This window comes from Arachis hypogaea, chromosome 14, assembly GCF_003086295.3.
Source record: "Arachis hypogaea cultivar Tifrunner chromosome 14, arahy.Tifrunner.gnm2.J5K5, whole genome shotgun sequence".
NCBI classification, from domain to species: domain Eukaryota; kingdom Viridiplantae; phylum Streptophyta; class Magnoliopsida; order Fabales; family Fabaceae; genus Arachis; species Arachis hypogaea.
This window is the reverse complement of record NC_092049.1, coordinates 132,194,173-132,209,728: the sequence shown is the minus strand read 5'-3', so window position 1 is coordinate 132,209,728 and position 15,556 is coordinate 132,194,173. Positions and strand designations below refer to the sequence as shown.

At 29.9% G+C, this 15,556-nt stretch overlaps 1 protein-coding gene across 1 annotated transcript; it reads right to left on the bottom strand.

Moving 5' to 3' along the window:
• Positions 1-3,641: 3,641 nt before the first annotated feature.
• On the bottom strand, positions 3,642-6,328 carry LOC112744204 (WRKY transcription factor 22). The gene is made up of 3 exons (XM_025793750.3): positions 5,575-6,328; positions 5,330-5,440; positions 3,642-4,821 (listed from the first exon to the last, which is right to left on the bottom strand). Exons 1-3 carry the CDS (start codon positions 6,060-6,062, stop codon positions 4,284-4,286), a joined length of 1,137 nt encoding a protein of 378 aa, XP_025649535.1. The 5' UTR covers positions 6,063-6,328; the 3' UTR covers positions 3,642-4,283.
• Between the last annotated feature and the right edge of the window lie 9,228 nt (positions 6,329-15,556).

Genomic DNA, 15,556 nt, shown 5'->3' with positions numbered 1-15,556 from the left:
ATCATATCATCAATTTAAGGTAATAAATTAACAAAATAAGTTAAAATATCTCACGCATTAATGGACGAAATTCAAACCTTTGAGAAAAAGTACTATAAAAAAATATAATAGAAGCATAGAACAAACTATTTATATTATAATAAAGAAATCTAGATCAATTCTAAAATAATTAAAGTTATCGATATTTTATTTCTTGCAATCAAAATTAACTAATATAATATTATGATAACTAATTCTTCTCTTATGAGTTTAATTATGCTTATTTTATATATTGCTCTTTAAAAATATAGGTACCGAAATAAAGTAAGGATTACATAATTAATGACAGTGACAACTACACCGATGATACATATTTTTGTTTTAGTGTTACTGATCAAACGTGCAATTGACACAGGTTCATCCAATCAAAATTTATTCTATTGGTTGGGGAGGTACAGTTAAAGCAGACAAAACTCAACTATGGAAGAGGGTAAAAAGAGAAATATTGGAACAAAAAAATAAAAGGTAATGCAATAAACTTTTGTTACATAATAAATATTTCCGTCTATTTCGTCCTATATACCAACTATGTTAAAACTTTAACTCTTTTTTTTCAGCCATGAACTTAGAAGAACACAACTAACTCATTTCGAACCAAAACAATATCATTGCAGGTAATTATTATTAAAAAAAATTCCTAACAAAAAAAGATGTAATTTCATTTAATTTACATTTTGTCAATGATAAACAAGGATTAATGTCATTTCTTTTGTCCTTTCAGAAAGTTCAATGCAAAACAAGATGTCACAATTCTACAGGTTTTAATTAAATTCTTCTCTATAATAAGCAATCAATTTAATTGAATAAACCTGAAGCGTTTTATACGGTTATTTTTATGATAAACAAAATCTGACAGTTTTTCAAGATGCAAGAAGTTATTGACAAGGAGATGTATAATGAATTAAGACGGATTTTTTCTAGGTACACAATCTTTGTATTCTCCTATTTTTTCAGTAATACTATTATAGTTTGATATTTTAAAACGAAAAAAATAAGCATATTCATTTCTTCTATCCTTCCATTATTTGTAGGAAAATGCATGTCTCTTCAGATTCAGAATCATATTTTGGCCTACCACTTAAAAAAGAAGAAGACAAACATAAATATCCATGATATTTAAAAAAAATTAATCTTTTGTAAATAACTAACATGCATTTGGGTTTATAGATATTTATAAATATATACTCTTTTTAAATTAGGATAATATTTTTGTCGTTATTTCTGGAACTATATCTTTTTCTGATAATATACATATATTTTTATTGTGTGATTTTATAATTTAGCATTTTAAAGGTTTTCTATAGTAGTTTTACCCTCAACAGAATATAAAACAAATAAGGTTATGTTAATTTTAAAATGATGAAAAAAGTATTTATTTGACAAATTTAAAGAATAAATGATATATTAATATCAACACTAAAATATGATATAAATAAGATCACGTTAAACTTAAAATTTAACAAATATAATCTAATAAATTTAAAGAACGAATAATATATTTTAAGAATAAAATTAAATTCTTCAAAATAATAGAAAAGCGGCTGAACTCGTGCATGTTGAGCCGCTAGTAAGTATATAATAAAAATTCGCAAAAGGTTTTCTTTAAGAGAGATTTTAGCGTCTTAAATCACCTTTTTTCCCTTAACAAGGCTCCTAAAACATTCTTGCTGTTTTTTTTTTTGGTCATACTAAAACATTCTTGCTTTAACTACATCATCAAATTCGACTAACTCATAAGTCAAATCCCTTTGCTTCCAATTCTATAAAATGAACCTTTTTCTATTTTTTAAAAAAAAATTATACTGATTTCTCATAAAATTAAGTGATATTACACAATTATTTTATAATAATAAAAATATATGCTAAACTTTTTCCGTTTTTTTTGTATTGTTACACTCAATAGATTTGTATTACAACATCTTTTAAAAAAATAATATCAACCTATCTTTTAAGAAGATTAGTATATAATTACATAACAAACTAAGAGATGTATGCATGTGGAATATTATGTAATTTTAAGATGGATTTAGGCCTGGTTTATTAAATTTTTTTCGAGATATATTTGTGACCTTATTTTGTATTTCATAAATAAAAAAAAGTTATGTGCTTGTGTTTATATTTTTTAAAAGTTAGAGATGATTTAAAAAGTATTTAAAGAAGTATTTTTTTTAAAATTTGGATTCTCTAAATTTTGAATTTTTACTTGATATGGTAAAGTATGATCTCTCATTTTTGAATGTTTTCTCTCTCATGTTTTTTCTTGGTCCCATCTATGAAATAAATGGTAAGAGATCACACTTTATCCTCTAAAGTAAAATCTAAAATTTAGAGGATCCAAATCTATTTTTTAAAGTTAATTTATATTTATTAAAATTAGAATTTTTGTATAATCTCATATATTATTAAATGTCAAAATTTTTTCTTATATTTACACTTATTATGGTGTTTTTAAATTTTAAAAATTGTTTTACCAAATACAAATACAATTAATGTTACTTATATTTATTGAAGGTAGATACTCCAATAATTTGACTATTGGATGACGAATTGCAGGGTTCGATTTTGATATGTTATAAAAGTGTTGTTTTTATTTAAAATATGATCAAATAAATAATCACACTTTTATACAAAGTATCTTCATAAAAAGATGTTTTTGACATCTTCATTTGAGTAACTCCTTTTATTGTAAGTCATTTTCATTTTTTTTGTTTTTCACGGTATCTCCCAACTTGACAGACCAAGGACTGAAGCTCTATTTAAGGATTTGCGGCTGGCCAACAGGTTGTTACATGCACAAGACGAGATTCGAATCTCTAACATTGCTTAAACAAACTAATGAGCTAACTACTAGACCTTCATTTTCAATTTGATTTACCAAACATAAATATTATAACTTTTAAAAAATTATCTTTTAAAAAATACTTTTGATAAACTACTTTTAAAAAGTTAAAATTTTACTAAACCAGCCCTTAGTTAACTTGTGTCTTAAAAGAAATATTATAAGAATATAAGTATAATTTAAAAAAAAATTATACATTCAATACATTAAAAACATATAAAAAAAATCTTTTTAATGAGTTTGAGTGAATTTTCTTTTACTATATACTTGAAATATGTTTTTAAAACACATTAGCAAGACTCTTTTTAAGATAAATAAGGTAATTTATTATCATAGTGGGAAGGATAACACGCTATATGCACTTCTCTAGACATCTTTTGACTTTTCTTTTCCCCTTCCAAAGTTCCAATATGAATGTAGACACATGTATGGCAAATTGACTATTTCCACTATATACATAATGGGATTCACTTCTATTTGTTTGTTTGTTTGATTTGAGCCAAGCATATGGCATAAAGTAATTAGTGTGAGTTAACATGTTAACTTCAAGCTAACGTGAAATACTATGCTTCTTACCAATTTATAAATAAAAGAGCATATGCTTCATGGAATCTAATTCCTTGATTACATCAATCTTTGTGTTTGTGTACCCAAAAGTAAGAGACTCCACCGTTATTATTGGTGGTCTCACACAGGATAATTAGTAGAATAAATACCAACAAGCAACCACCATGTAACCCATATGTCACATTCACACACATAATATAATAATGATATTCATATTAAATCATCATTGACAATGTAAAAAAAGTCAATGCAAAGTGCTTTGCTAATTTATCACAACTATTGTTGAATCCAATGAACTCAAAAGCAAACACATGGGCCATGCATGCAATTACACAAGTTGTTTGAAAAGTAAATTGATTTTACAATGAGAGTGCTAGGTATGCAAACTATGAATCCCTAAATAATCATTAATTTTTTTAACAAGATTAACAAAATTATATAAACATGCTTAAACCTAACTTGGTTACTACTACACCTAAAGTTTCCTTCACAAGGCATTGTTAGTAAAGAACTAAAGATTCCTCCAAAATGTTCCATTTCCTATTCTCTACAAATGAAAAAGCATGAAAACAATGGTCACTTGTGAATTGTGATAGAGTTTCTAATTTCCTCATGCCCTCAGCCATTTCGTATTGCGACTGCATATTTTTTGCGATTTTGGACAACTTTTACTGTTGTTCAAAATCGCAGAAATGCAATCGCAATATAAAACCTTCGGTATTGTTGTTGCGATATCGACCACATTTGCATCAATTGCAATCTTCTATGATTCCTCAAAATCACATAAACAACAATGCAACATTAATCATCAATTGTTTAAAACTTTTGGCCAAATGAATCAGCTACCACCAGCAGCAGTGGCAGCACTATTGGCAACCCAAGAAGGCATAGCAATGGCTGAAAAGGGATCAACAAAGAAATTATCTCCTCTAATTCCATCATCATCAATACCAGTGATCTCTTTCAGTTCATCAAAACTATCAAAGAAATCATCAGGTATCACCATATCAGATAAACCAAACTCATCATCATCATCATCAGCCAAATCCTCTTCCTTCTCTTCTCTGCTCACTGATGACTTTTCACAATGTTGTGGTAAAGCCTCTTCTTCCGCAACTGAGATATCAGGCGAAGCCGATTTCGTTGGTGTCAAGGCCTTCTCATCGGATTCTCCACCGTTGGTGGTGGTGGCCGCAGCTGCCTGAGGTGTCAACGGCTTTTGGCGCGTCGATCCGGCAAGGGAGTTCCTGTGAGTTGGAGCAGGGTGGTTGTGTTCTGCTGTGTAGGTTACTATGAACATTGTTGGATCCGTTCTGTTCCTTTCAACTTGTTTCCTTGCCAAACATCCCTTTGAGCTGCTACATCTATAGTATCCCCTGCAAAATCACAGAACAAACGGAAATTCTATTAGGCCTTAACACTTTAATTTGAAGAATTTGAAGGTCATAATATTTGGATTTCATTTTAGATGCTCAAACTTATGGTATAAAAAGGTACAAGTTTCAAACTTTCAATTCATCTTAATATCATTTGGTAAAGTTGCATGCAATAATTCTCAGCATAATCTTTAGTTTACAAGATCATAATTTGAGCATAATTGGAGTGTAAAAAAGGCTACTTTTCTTATGAATCTAACCATAATTACCAAACCAAAAAACAAAACACACTCTTAATTAGTTCTTACAGAAATATGCTTGAAAGGTGAAAGTTTCAAACTTTCAATTGCAAGATCAAATCATAGTTTAAGCATAATCGGAAGAAAAACAAGTCAACTTTTTTCTATACATCTAACCACAATTAACAAACCATGAACCAAAGCATACCCTTAATTAGTTCTTTAAGAAAATTGCAAGTGAAAAAAACCTAGAAGGGTGCCTCTCATACCTTGGATATGGTGACCCCTTTATGGGTTTCTGTCCATATTTCCTCCATGCCCATATGTCTGATGAGAGATTCTCAACTGGTACCTGACAAACTCTCTTGAGCTGGTTCTTCCTGTGAAGAACAAAAGACATGCATTTTCAGACCAAAGGAAAAAATAAAGACAAGATTTTTCTAACATGGGTCAATTCAAGATCAAATTTTTCTTTTGTGGGACAAAATGATAAGACCCAAGCTCAATTTTTTACCTTCTTTTAGATCTTGGGGTGTTGACAGAATCACCACCAGGGTGAGGATGCTTGTTGGTGTTGCTTCTCTGTTGCTTCTCTTGTGCATGAACAGGTTTTGGTGGTGGTGGTGGTGGTGGTGGTGCTACAGAGAATGAAGACAAAGGAGAAGAGGCTTGCAATGATTGTTGTTGTTGTTGTTGTTGTTGAGGGAGTGATTTTGTAAAGAAAGGCTTGCAAAGCTCATGCAACTCTTCAATGGCGGTCCTTGGTCCAAAGGGGTATGAATATGAAGCAGCAGAAAAGGACATAACATTGTTGGTAATTCCTTGTTGTTGTTGTTGTTGGTCTTCAGTGTCAAGGACAGAAGAAGGAGAAGCTTGAGAGTGAAAGTAACCGAAACCAGAAGAGGATGAGGAAGAAGATGAAGAAGAAGATGAAGATGAAGAGGTGAGGGTGGAGCAGCCTCGAACCACCGCATGGAGATCCCAATCAAGCTCCATCTCCATTTGAGAGAGACAAAGGCGTCTGCAATTTCTGAAGATGCTGTCTCTTCTGCGTGCTTCTCTCTGTTTGCTGCAAAAACTTTTTTTTTCTCTTTTCTTCAGAGAGAGAGAGAGAGAGAGAGAGAAGAGAGAGACAAAAGAAGGCGCTGACTTTTGGCTAAGAGAGATGATAAGATGCAGCTCAGTGGAATTGACATGTATATATAGAAACAGAGAGAGAAAATCAAAATATGCAAAGTCGTCTTTATCTAATTACATCATTTAATATTATTTAATCTAGTTTAACAATGTCTCGCCTTATATATCCAACAATTTATTTATCAATGATAAATTTTTAATTAAAATTTTGATCTTCAACGCACGATCTAAACTTTATTTAAGTATCTCTCGTTAGTTAAAAAGTCTAGAAATTAGTAATTTTTTCGAATTCTGATAAATATATAATCAACAAAAAAAATGAGTCATTAAATAAAATTTTATATCAATCTCACACTATTAAAATTATCATTGATAATTATTTAATGATTATAAATCACAAAAATTGCTGATCTCTTAACATTCCTCTAAATCATTATATACATAAAACAAAATTTAAATTTAATATTTATTTAAATAGAAGAATAATGTCATTATTTGACCAATTTTAATTGATTAAAAAAATTAAAATTTATCTTAATATTTATCAACATTTAATTAAGAAATAATAGATTTTATTTGTTTAATTATATAAAATATTATTTATGTATAAAAAATTAGTTATTATATTTTTTATATAGATATATATTTTATATAATAATTAATTTGATGATTGAATTTTTTTATATATTGTTAATTATATTCTTGAATTATTTAAAAATTTATATGATTGCTTTTTGTAACATATTTTTTAATACAAAATTCTCAAATTTTACACCAAAAGAAAAATGAAATAATTAGATAACAACTTTAATATTATAAATGATTTAATATGGGAAAAAACCTTCTTTTGTCTTTAATGAGAGGGGACAGGAGAAACATTTTAAAGATAATATACTAAATTATTATTGTAAAATTTTTTGTGTCTTAAATATTATAGAATAAGATTAACGCTTTTAATGATAAAATGAGAGTCATATTCTCTTGTATAAAAACCTCTTAACATATTATGCTAAGAAAGAAAAAAAAGTAAAGTGGCTTTTTTATAATAATTTTGTGATAGTGGTTGGCATTTTTGGCATCTCTATGCTTATCGCTTTGTTTTGTTTGTGGGGCTTGTTTTCTTTATTTTATTTTTGTTCTGTTACCCTTGTGATGTTCACACGACATTGGAAGAGAGTGTTTGGTGATTTGGCGGGGTTGACTTATGAAAATGTCAAAGGGGTACAGATTTTATGGAGAGTGAGAAAAAGTCCACACGCACTTTATGAGGGGGTTAGCTCTTTGAGGAGTAATGCCGACAGAAAAAGATGCATAAAATAATTATAAATAATAATTTAATTAATGCCATGTATGGTTGGTGCTGGATGGATTTGTATTACACCATACGAGGCTGTTTTTGTGGTGGTGGAAAATGGAGATTGTGATTTGGGAAAAGTGAACATCTTTTGAATTTTTTATTTTTTAAAAATTCTTCCAAATGTGCAAACAAGAATTTTATTTTTCAACATATTTCTTGTATTTTTAATTACTTTTATGGAAACTATTTAAGAAGTCAAATATTTATTTATTTGAATGATAAGTAATGCATGTTTGGGGAAAAAAATTAGATTAAGCTTATTTTAATAGTTATTTTTATAATTACTTTTTATATAATTGATTAAAAGAGAATTAGAAATGATATAAATCAGGAGAGGTCAAACTTTATTTTTAACAAATTAAGTATGTGATGTAGTTAATTGATCATTTTTTCAAGTATTAAATCTATTAAATTTATCTTAGTTTGAAGTTTGTTAAAAATGCTTATTTTTAAAAAATATTTTTTTTAAGAGCAGTTCTTTATTTAAAAAAAGATATTTATATGCAATATACCAAATTTAATATTTACAACATTATATATGAAAATTCATAGCATTTAAAACATGTAAAATATTTATAATAAAAAATTATTTATATACTTATTTATATTTTAGTAGATTCAAACAAACTTGATAGGTCAGTTAAACTAATTTTGTGAATTTGGGTATAATTTATAAATAAATTTATACTTTTTATTTTTAAATCAGCTTGAACTAATTTTGTGATGGATCAAATCAGATTACACGGAATACAAGTTAAACTGTAAGATTATGTTTGATTGGAAGGAAAGAAATAGAGAGTAAAAAAATAGAAAAGAAAAAAAAGAAAGAAAAGAAATTGAGTGAATTTTTATTTTTTTTAGATGTGTTTGGATGAAAAAAAATAAGAAAAAAAGAAATGTTGTAAAAAGACAATTTTATCTTTATATTATAAAATATATTGAATAAAGTAAATAGGTAATATTGGAAGTAGAGAGAGAATTAATTTCTTTTCATTTTTTTTTCATTATTGGAGGAAAAAAAATATTTTTTTCATTTTTTTTCCTCTCTTATTTCTCTCCTCAAAAAAAAAAAAAAAAACTATTTTCCTTTCAATTTCTTTCTCTCCCTTTTTTCCTCCCATTTTCAATTTCTTTTATTTTCACTGCTGGTGAGGACAATTATTAAGTTTGGATAATTTGACTAAAAAAATAGTTTAATAAAGTATATTTTAATTATTGGAATTGTATAAAAAAATTGAATGATAAAATTACCAAAATGAAAATATATGATGTTATTTTAGATTTTTAGTAATAGAATCTTAATATGTTCACATTATTAACTAATTTATGCGTTTCACATGTGCTTAGTAGTATATTTATAAATATAAAAAGCACGTAACAACATATGGTCGATTAGCTATTATTTGAGAGAAAAAAAACCATAAAATTAGGTAGTGATATAAAAGATTAGTAACAGTAAATCTAATCTTAATTATGTCATCATAATTTGACAATAATAAATGAGAACCGAATAAATTAAAGTTTTTTTTCATAACGCTGCTACCTTTTATTTTTCTATTTTTAAAAAATAAATAAATCTAATTATTTATATGCAAAACATTTTTATATGGAAATGCATAGTAGTTATACGAACTTGGAATTTGACTAAACCAGATTTGTATAACTCATCTATCTAGCCATATCCTAGTCTCTGTGCAACAAAATATACTGCACTTAGTAATAAAATTTGAAAAAAAAATAATTAACCAAGAATTGCATATGTGGTGAAGACTCACATTTAATTAATTCTAATAATCATAATTGTATATAAATTTTTATTTTATTAAAAATAATATTTAATTTAATTTCTGAAGTTTCAATAACTTTTATTTAATTTTTAAATTTTATAATTATGATTTATATTAGACTTTGAAATAATTTTTAGCACATAAATATTAATAGAATGTTAATATGGACAATTAGATATTATGTTAAAACCAGTAACATGATGTAGTTTTAGTTTTAACGTTAAAATAACCTAAAAAATTTCGTTATATCACTTGTTTTGAGAGAAAAAAATTTTAAAAAATATACATCACTTTCAATATTATTTTGGAGTTAATTGAATGTCAAAATCAAAATGACATTATTTATTTTACAGAATTCGGTGTGACATCTAACAATCTACACTACCATTTCGTTAATATTTGTGTGTCAAAAATTATTTTAGGAACTAATATAAGTTATATTCATAAATTTTAAAAACTAAATATAAACAATTAAAATTTTAAAATTTAAATTAAAATTTGCAAGCAAATTTATGGACTAAATTAAATATTAGAATAAATGGTCAAATTAGTCCTTAAAAGATCACTCATTTTTTAAATTAGTCCTTGAAATATTTTTAAATCAAATTCGTTATTTAAAAATTTTAAATTAATCATGTTAGTCCTTCTGCCAGATGTCAAAATTTGCTAATGTAACAACTTAAGTGACACCACACCACAGTCTTAAGGGTCTCAATTGGCTATTAACATAATAAATTTATGAAATTTGATCAAATCAAAATCTAATTAAGAAAATAACTTGAGGTATAGAATTCTTCAATTTGAGATTGATTTGATCTAATTTCATAAATTAATCATGTTAATAGTCAATTATGATTATTAGATATATATTATGATATTATTTAACATACCACATTAACAAATTTTGACATTATTAACAATAAAAATAACAAAAAAACTAAAATAACTAATTTAAAAATTTTAAAAGATAAATTTAATTAAAAAAAATTTTAAAATTAATTTAAAAAATATATAATTTTTTAAAAATTAATTTGAGCATTTATTCTTAAATATTATCTCCATTGACATGTACGAAGTTTGGCCGCACAAGTCAGAAAACGTGGTAATCACGTGACATCCTTGCTTTGGCGGGACCCACCATCTCGCTTTCGGGGGCGAAAAGAGAAAGATATCAGATCTCACAACGGTTCCCACGCCCACGCAGCATCCGAATCCTATGGTCCCAGATCAAACGGTAACCAATGCTTTAACGGTTAATCTCATTAACGGTGTGTGATCGGGGTTCCATTGTGGCTTCGGTGTACACTACCATAAGATGGCGCCAGGCATTCCGCATTCCTTTAGATTAGACAACACACATTTTGTATCAAAAAGTTTTTTTATTAAGAATTCTAATTTTTAGATTTATAAAAATAAATATTTTAGTCTACACTTCAAACCTCAGACTCTGAAGTCTGAACCAAGGATTTATCTCATAATTTGATAATCTAAATATTAAGAATTAATAATAAGTTAAAGATGACTAAAATAAAAGTTTGGAAATTAACTCAATGTGAAAAAAAAAAAAAAAGATACAGAAGCGTGTGGGGTCCATGTTGATAAGAGTGATGACATGAGTGCATGCATCATCATGATGTATCATTTATGCATGTGGCAACTACTGGTCGGCGAACCCGAAACCGCATCTACACTAGAATACTATTAAGAAGGTTTCTACTTTGTCTTGCTACATACATGTGTCTTGTACCGTGAGCTAACATAGTTTAGCAACAATTTGTTTTGTTTGTTTATTTGGGTAAACACTTCAAATACAATCTAATTGTTAGTCTGTAATCATAATTATTATATAGTAATAATGTGAGTTTAATTTCAACATCACCTAGACAAGTATGAAGCATTACATCATCATGAATATGCAAACTTTGAATTATGAAAATTACACTAGTTAACCCAGCTAAGAGGATTAAAGAGAGGTTTTTAGTACGACAATAATTTTTTGGTGGTTATTTTTTTTCTTTTGTTGGATAATGAATCTCTTTTATGATATTCTAGTTCTTTTTTTAAGATATTTTACCTTACGTGATGCAGATCTTATATGAAAAAAAGATATTTAGGAGGAAATTGGATATTTATAAAATTCTTTGTAAATCTGGAAAGTGATCAAATTTATTTGGAGTTGAAAAAAAGTTATCCCATTATATTATAATACATTTGTGTAGAGTTAAAAATATAAGATGTAACGATCCAACTCCTAATATATTTTGATTATACAAAAAATTAGATGCTACTGATTTATCTTATTACCTATTAATTAATATTTATTATATAAGCTTGATTTGTTGTTAATACGTTGTTATTTTACGGGTAAATTTTTCTTTGAAAACGTTAAACGATTTATCATCGCGAGTATATAGAAGTAAATAACATCACAAACATAAATATGAACAGAAATATTCACATATCTTCATACATCAGTATAGTGTTTAAAGACCCTGTCAATATACACCACATGAGATAAATATATACATATATGAATATATGACATCCACAAACTCTGTCTCATACAAAAAGCCACTTAATTGGTGCCCATGCTTAGGGATGGCAAAAATTTTCCGGCTGGACGGGTATACGCGAGAATTTATTTGTCGGGAGTAGGGGTGTGCATGGCCCGGTCCGGCCCGAAGACTCGGCCCGGTCCCGAACACTTTAGGGGCTAATTTGATGTGATTTCATCGGGTCTAGGGGCGGGTATGGGTCTTAAAAGTAGACCCGGTCATTATTTCGGGTCGGGTCCGGGCCATAGCTCGAGTCACCCGAAATCGGCCCGGTGGCCCGGTCATCATACACAATTAATATTTTGTGTTATTAGTGATGGATGATGGCTATTATTATGTGAAATTTAAGTATTGTAAACCTTAATATTTTGTGTTATTAGTCATTATATATAAGACTATAAGTTAATGTTTTATGTTTTAAATGCATAAGACTTTAGACTAATGCATAATCTTGTGTTATTTGTATTGATTTAAATATTTAGTGTTATTAGGCAATATTAGTATTGATTATGGTTATACTTTAATTTTAGAGAAGAGATAGTTCTTATTATATTTTTCTAAGTGAATTTTACCATGTCAAATAATGGTTGGAGTCTTAGAAATTTGGATATTTTTACATGCTAACTTACAAGAAGGTATCAAGGTAATATAATGTTAACGGCCCGGTTTTCACCCGGTTTTTACCCGGTATAATCGTGGCCCGAAAGTGTATAGGTTTCATCGGGTCTAGGGTCGGGTTCGGGTCTAACAAATAGGCCCTGTATATATTTCGGGTCGGGTCTGGGTCACATCAAACCCGGTTTTACCCGACCCATGCACACCCCTAGTCGGGAGACAGATATGGAGACAATTTTGTACCGGCGGAAACGGGGGACGAGCTCCGTATAATAAACGTGGCGGAAACAGGGGTATAAGTCCTTGCTCCGTGGAGATCCGTTTAACCCGTATGTAAAAAGACTGAGACCCGTTTAACCCCAATACCCCATATATGTAAAAAGACTAAAATGCTCCATATTATTATATACTGTACATGACCTTGTTAACCTAACCCTAGCCGTCAGTCTCAAAATTCAAATATCCTCAAACCCTCAAACCCTCTCCTCTCACAAACACAACCACGCAGGTCTCACCATTCACCATTGCCACCTCCCACCCCCTCCGTCCCTCACCCCCTCAGTCCCTCACTGACACCTCTCACGGACTCTCGGCGTCACCGTCACCTCATCACCGCAGTAGGGAGTGCGTCCTTGAGTCCTCGCCATCGGCCGTCTTCCAGTGTTCGCTATTATTTTCGTCTTCGTGTCAGAACGTCGGAGTGTCTTCTCGTCATTGCGTCTTTGTATTTCGCTGGTCTTCGCGTCGAAGTCTCTGCTTTTTTGCGTATTTGTCGGTCTTTGCTGGTCTTTGCTGATCATTACCGTCAACTGCTCTTTCGTCGAATAAGTCAGTTTTGTGAACTTTGAAATTTTCATTATTTATTTTGATTTAAAAGCATTTGTTATAATTTCTGTAAGTTAGGTAATTATAATTTATATTTCTAATTCTGATTTCTATGATATATGCGATTCTCTGTGAATTTTGTGATTTATGTAATTTATATAATGCATGTGTTTCTTCTTTATCAAAAATAGTTTTGAATCATAAATTTATGTTACCAAATTTTCGATTAATTTTGTATGTAATTAGATTGTTGGGGAAAGGATTATGCCGTTATTGAGTTGATCAATTTCACATTGAAACTTCCTTTTCCTTTTCTCTTCTGTAGTGCTGTAACTACAAGATTATGGCTTTTGGATTGTGACTTATTTTATGCTTAAAAATGAGAGTAATATTTTTCTGGTAAACTTTCTTAAATTGTAAGTGAAGAAACATTGATTTTGTTATTGACAAATAAAGACTAGAAAACAGGGTTAGAAGAAAGATGAAGCAATTTAGTTATCACGCAATTGTATAGTTAAAGTGAATACTGATTTATGTAATTTGTGATTTTTCTATCAATTATTCTCTATAATTTGATTTATGTGATTTATTGTGGATTGTTATTTGTATGTAATTATAGTTTTATAGTTTTGTGATTTTGTAGAATGTCTTCTTATGATGTATTGAGTAACAATTTTGAGAAAAGCACTCCATCGAAAGAACCTATAGCCACTCTTGTTTATGAATATGTTTGGTATCAAATGTTTGTTGGTTATTGCTATTTAACTCTTAAAAGACTTATGCAAATTATGTTTGCAATAACAATTGAGAATTATTTTAATTATTTTAGTTTAATTTTTAATTTTTTAATTTTTATTATTTTTTACAAAAATCTGCGAAGACCCAAGTCCCCGACGAATATGGGGTCCCCATTACTTGTCGCGGGAACAGGATGGGGGCGAGGACCACATGGGGATTCGTTACCATCCCTACCCACGCTAGCCTAGCACTTCTAGACCTTCTTACTTTCTCTGTATACCAACAAAAAGAGAGACTAAACTAAAAAGTACTACGAAGGGATGCTGCAAAAAGAATACCAATTGACGTTCTTCAAACTAAACTCAAATATCGTCATTCGATAGGCTTTTGTGCGATCCGCCCACAGATACATCACTCCCAGATGGTAGTAACTCTTCTTCTAGATCCTCCTCTAGATCTTCTTCCTCTGACCTCTTTGGAATAGACACTCTACCAGATGAACTGCTACTCCTACCATCTACTACAGGTCCGTTGGTGTATGCAAGAGCTAAGGCTTCACCTAGTGGGTCAAACTGTGCCTGTAGCTGCTCGACTGGTGATAGTGGTATCAGAGGTATGACAACATCAGAAGGTAAATTTGGAAGGTATCATTTGCCTACGTCAGGCTCAGATGCTGCCTGATGTAGAGGCTGAGCATGAATCGGTGAACCAGGAAACGGATTACCGTGGCTGTCAGGATGTAACCAAGAAAGAGAAAAATTGTATGGCTGATTTGGGTCAAAATCAGGGTTATCTATTGGGTGTGTGAAGGGTCTATCACGTAATACGTACAAACGAACACGAAGCTCCGCGCCCAAAACATAGTAGCTTCCGAATGTCGGGTACTCGTAGATAAACGAAAGGTCAAGCTCATGGAACATTACTCCTGTCTCTATCTGAAGGGGGGTAAGAAAGGGTAAGAACTTGGGGGTTCTCAATAAGGTCGGAGTTGTTATTTGAATTCGTTATTTTCGTATTATTACCAGTTGATAGTGCTTAATCATAAGATACAAGAATAACAGATAACATGAAACACATAGTAATAGTAAACAAATAGGGAATGTAGGAAGTGAAAAACAACAAGTAAACACACACAGATACAGAAAGTATAACAGACAAATATGTGACAAATAATATGATACATGTCTGGTCCTAGTGTAGGTCATGAGCTCATGTGTTGATTTCTACTCGCTCCCGACGTAACCAGAAGCCGATCCGGGTAAGGCTTTTCGAGAGACCAGAGCAAAACCAAATTAAATACGTTGGCAATACTTCTGTAAGCAACTCTCTTACAGGAACAACACTCTGCCTGAGTATTCACATCATACCTTTGTAAGCGACCATGCCTTACAAGAACAGCTTATCAGGCTGAGTATGTCTGAAAAAACAACTCCAATCTGCGGGTATCCTGGTCCTTATATTCAATCTGAAGACCGAAACAAT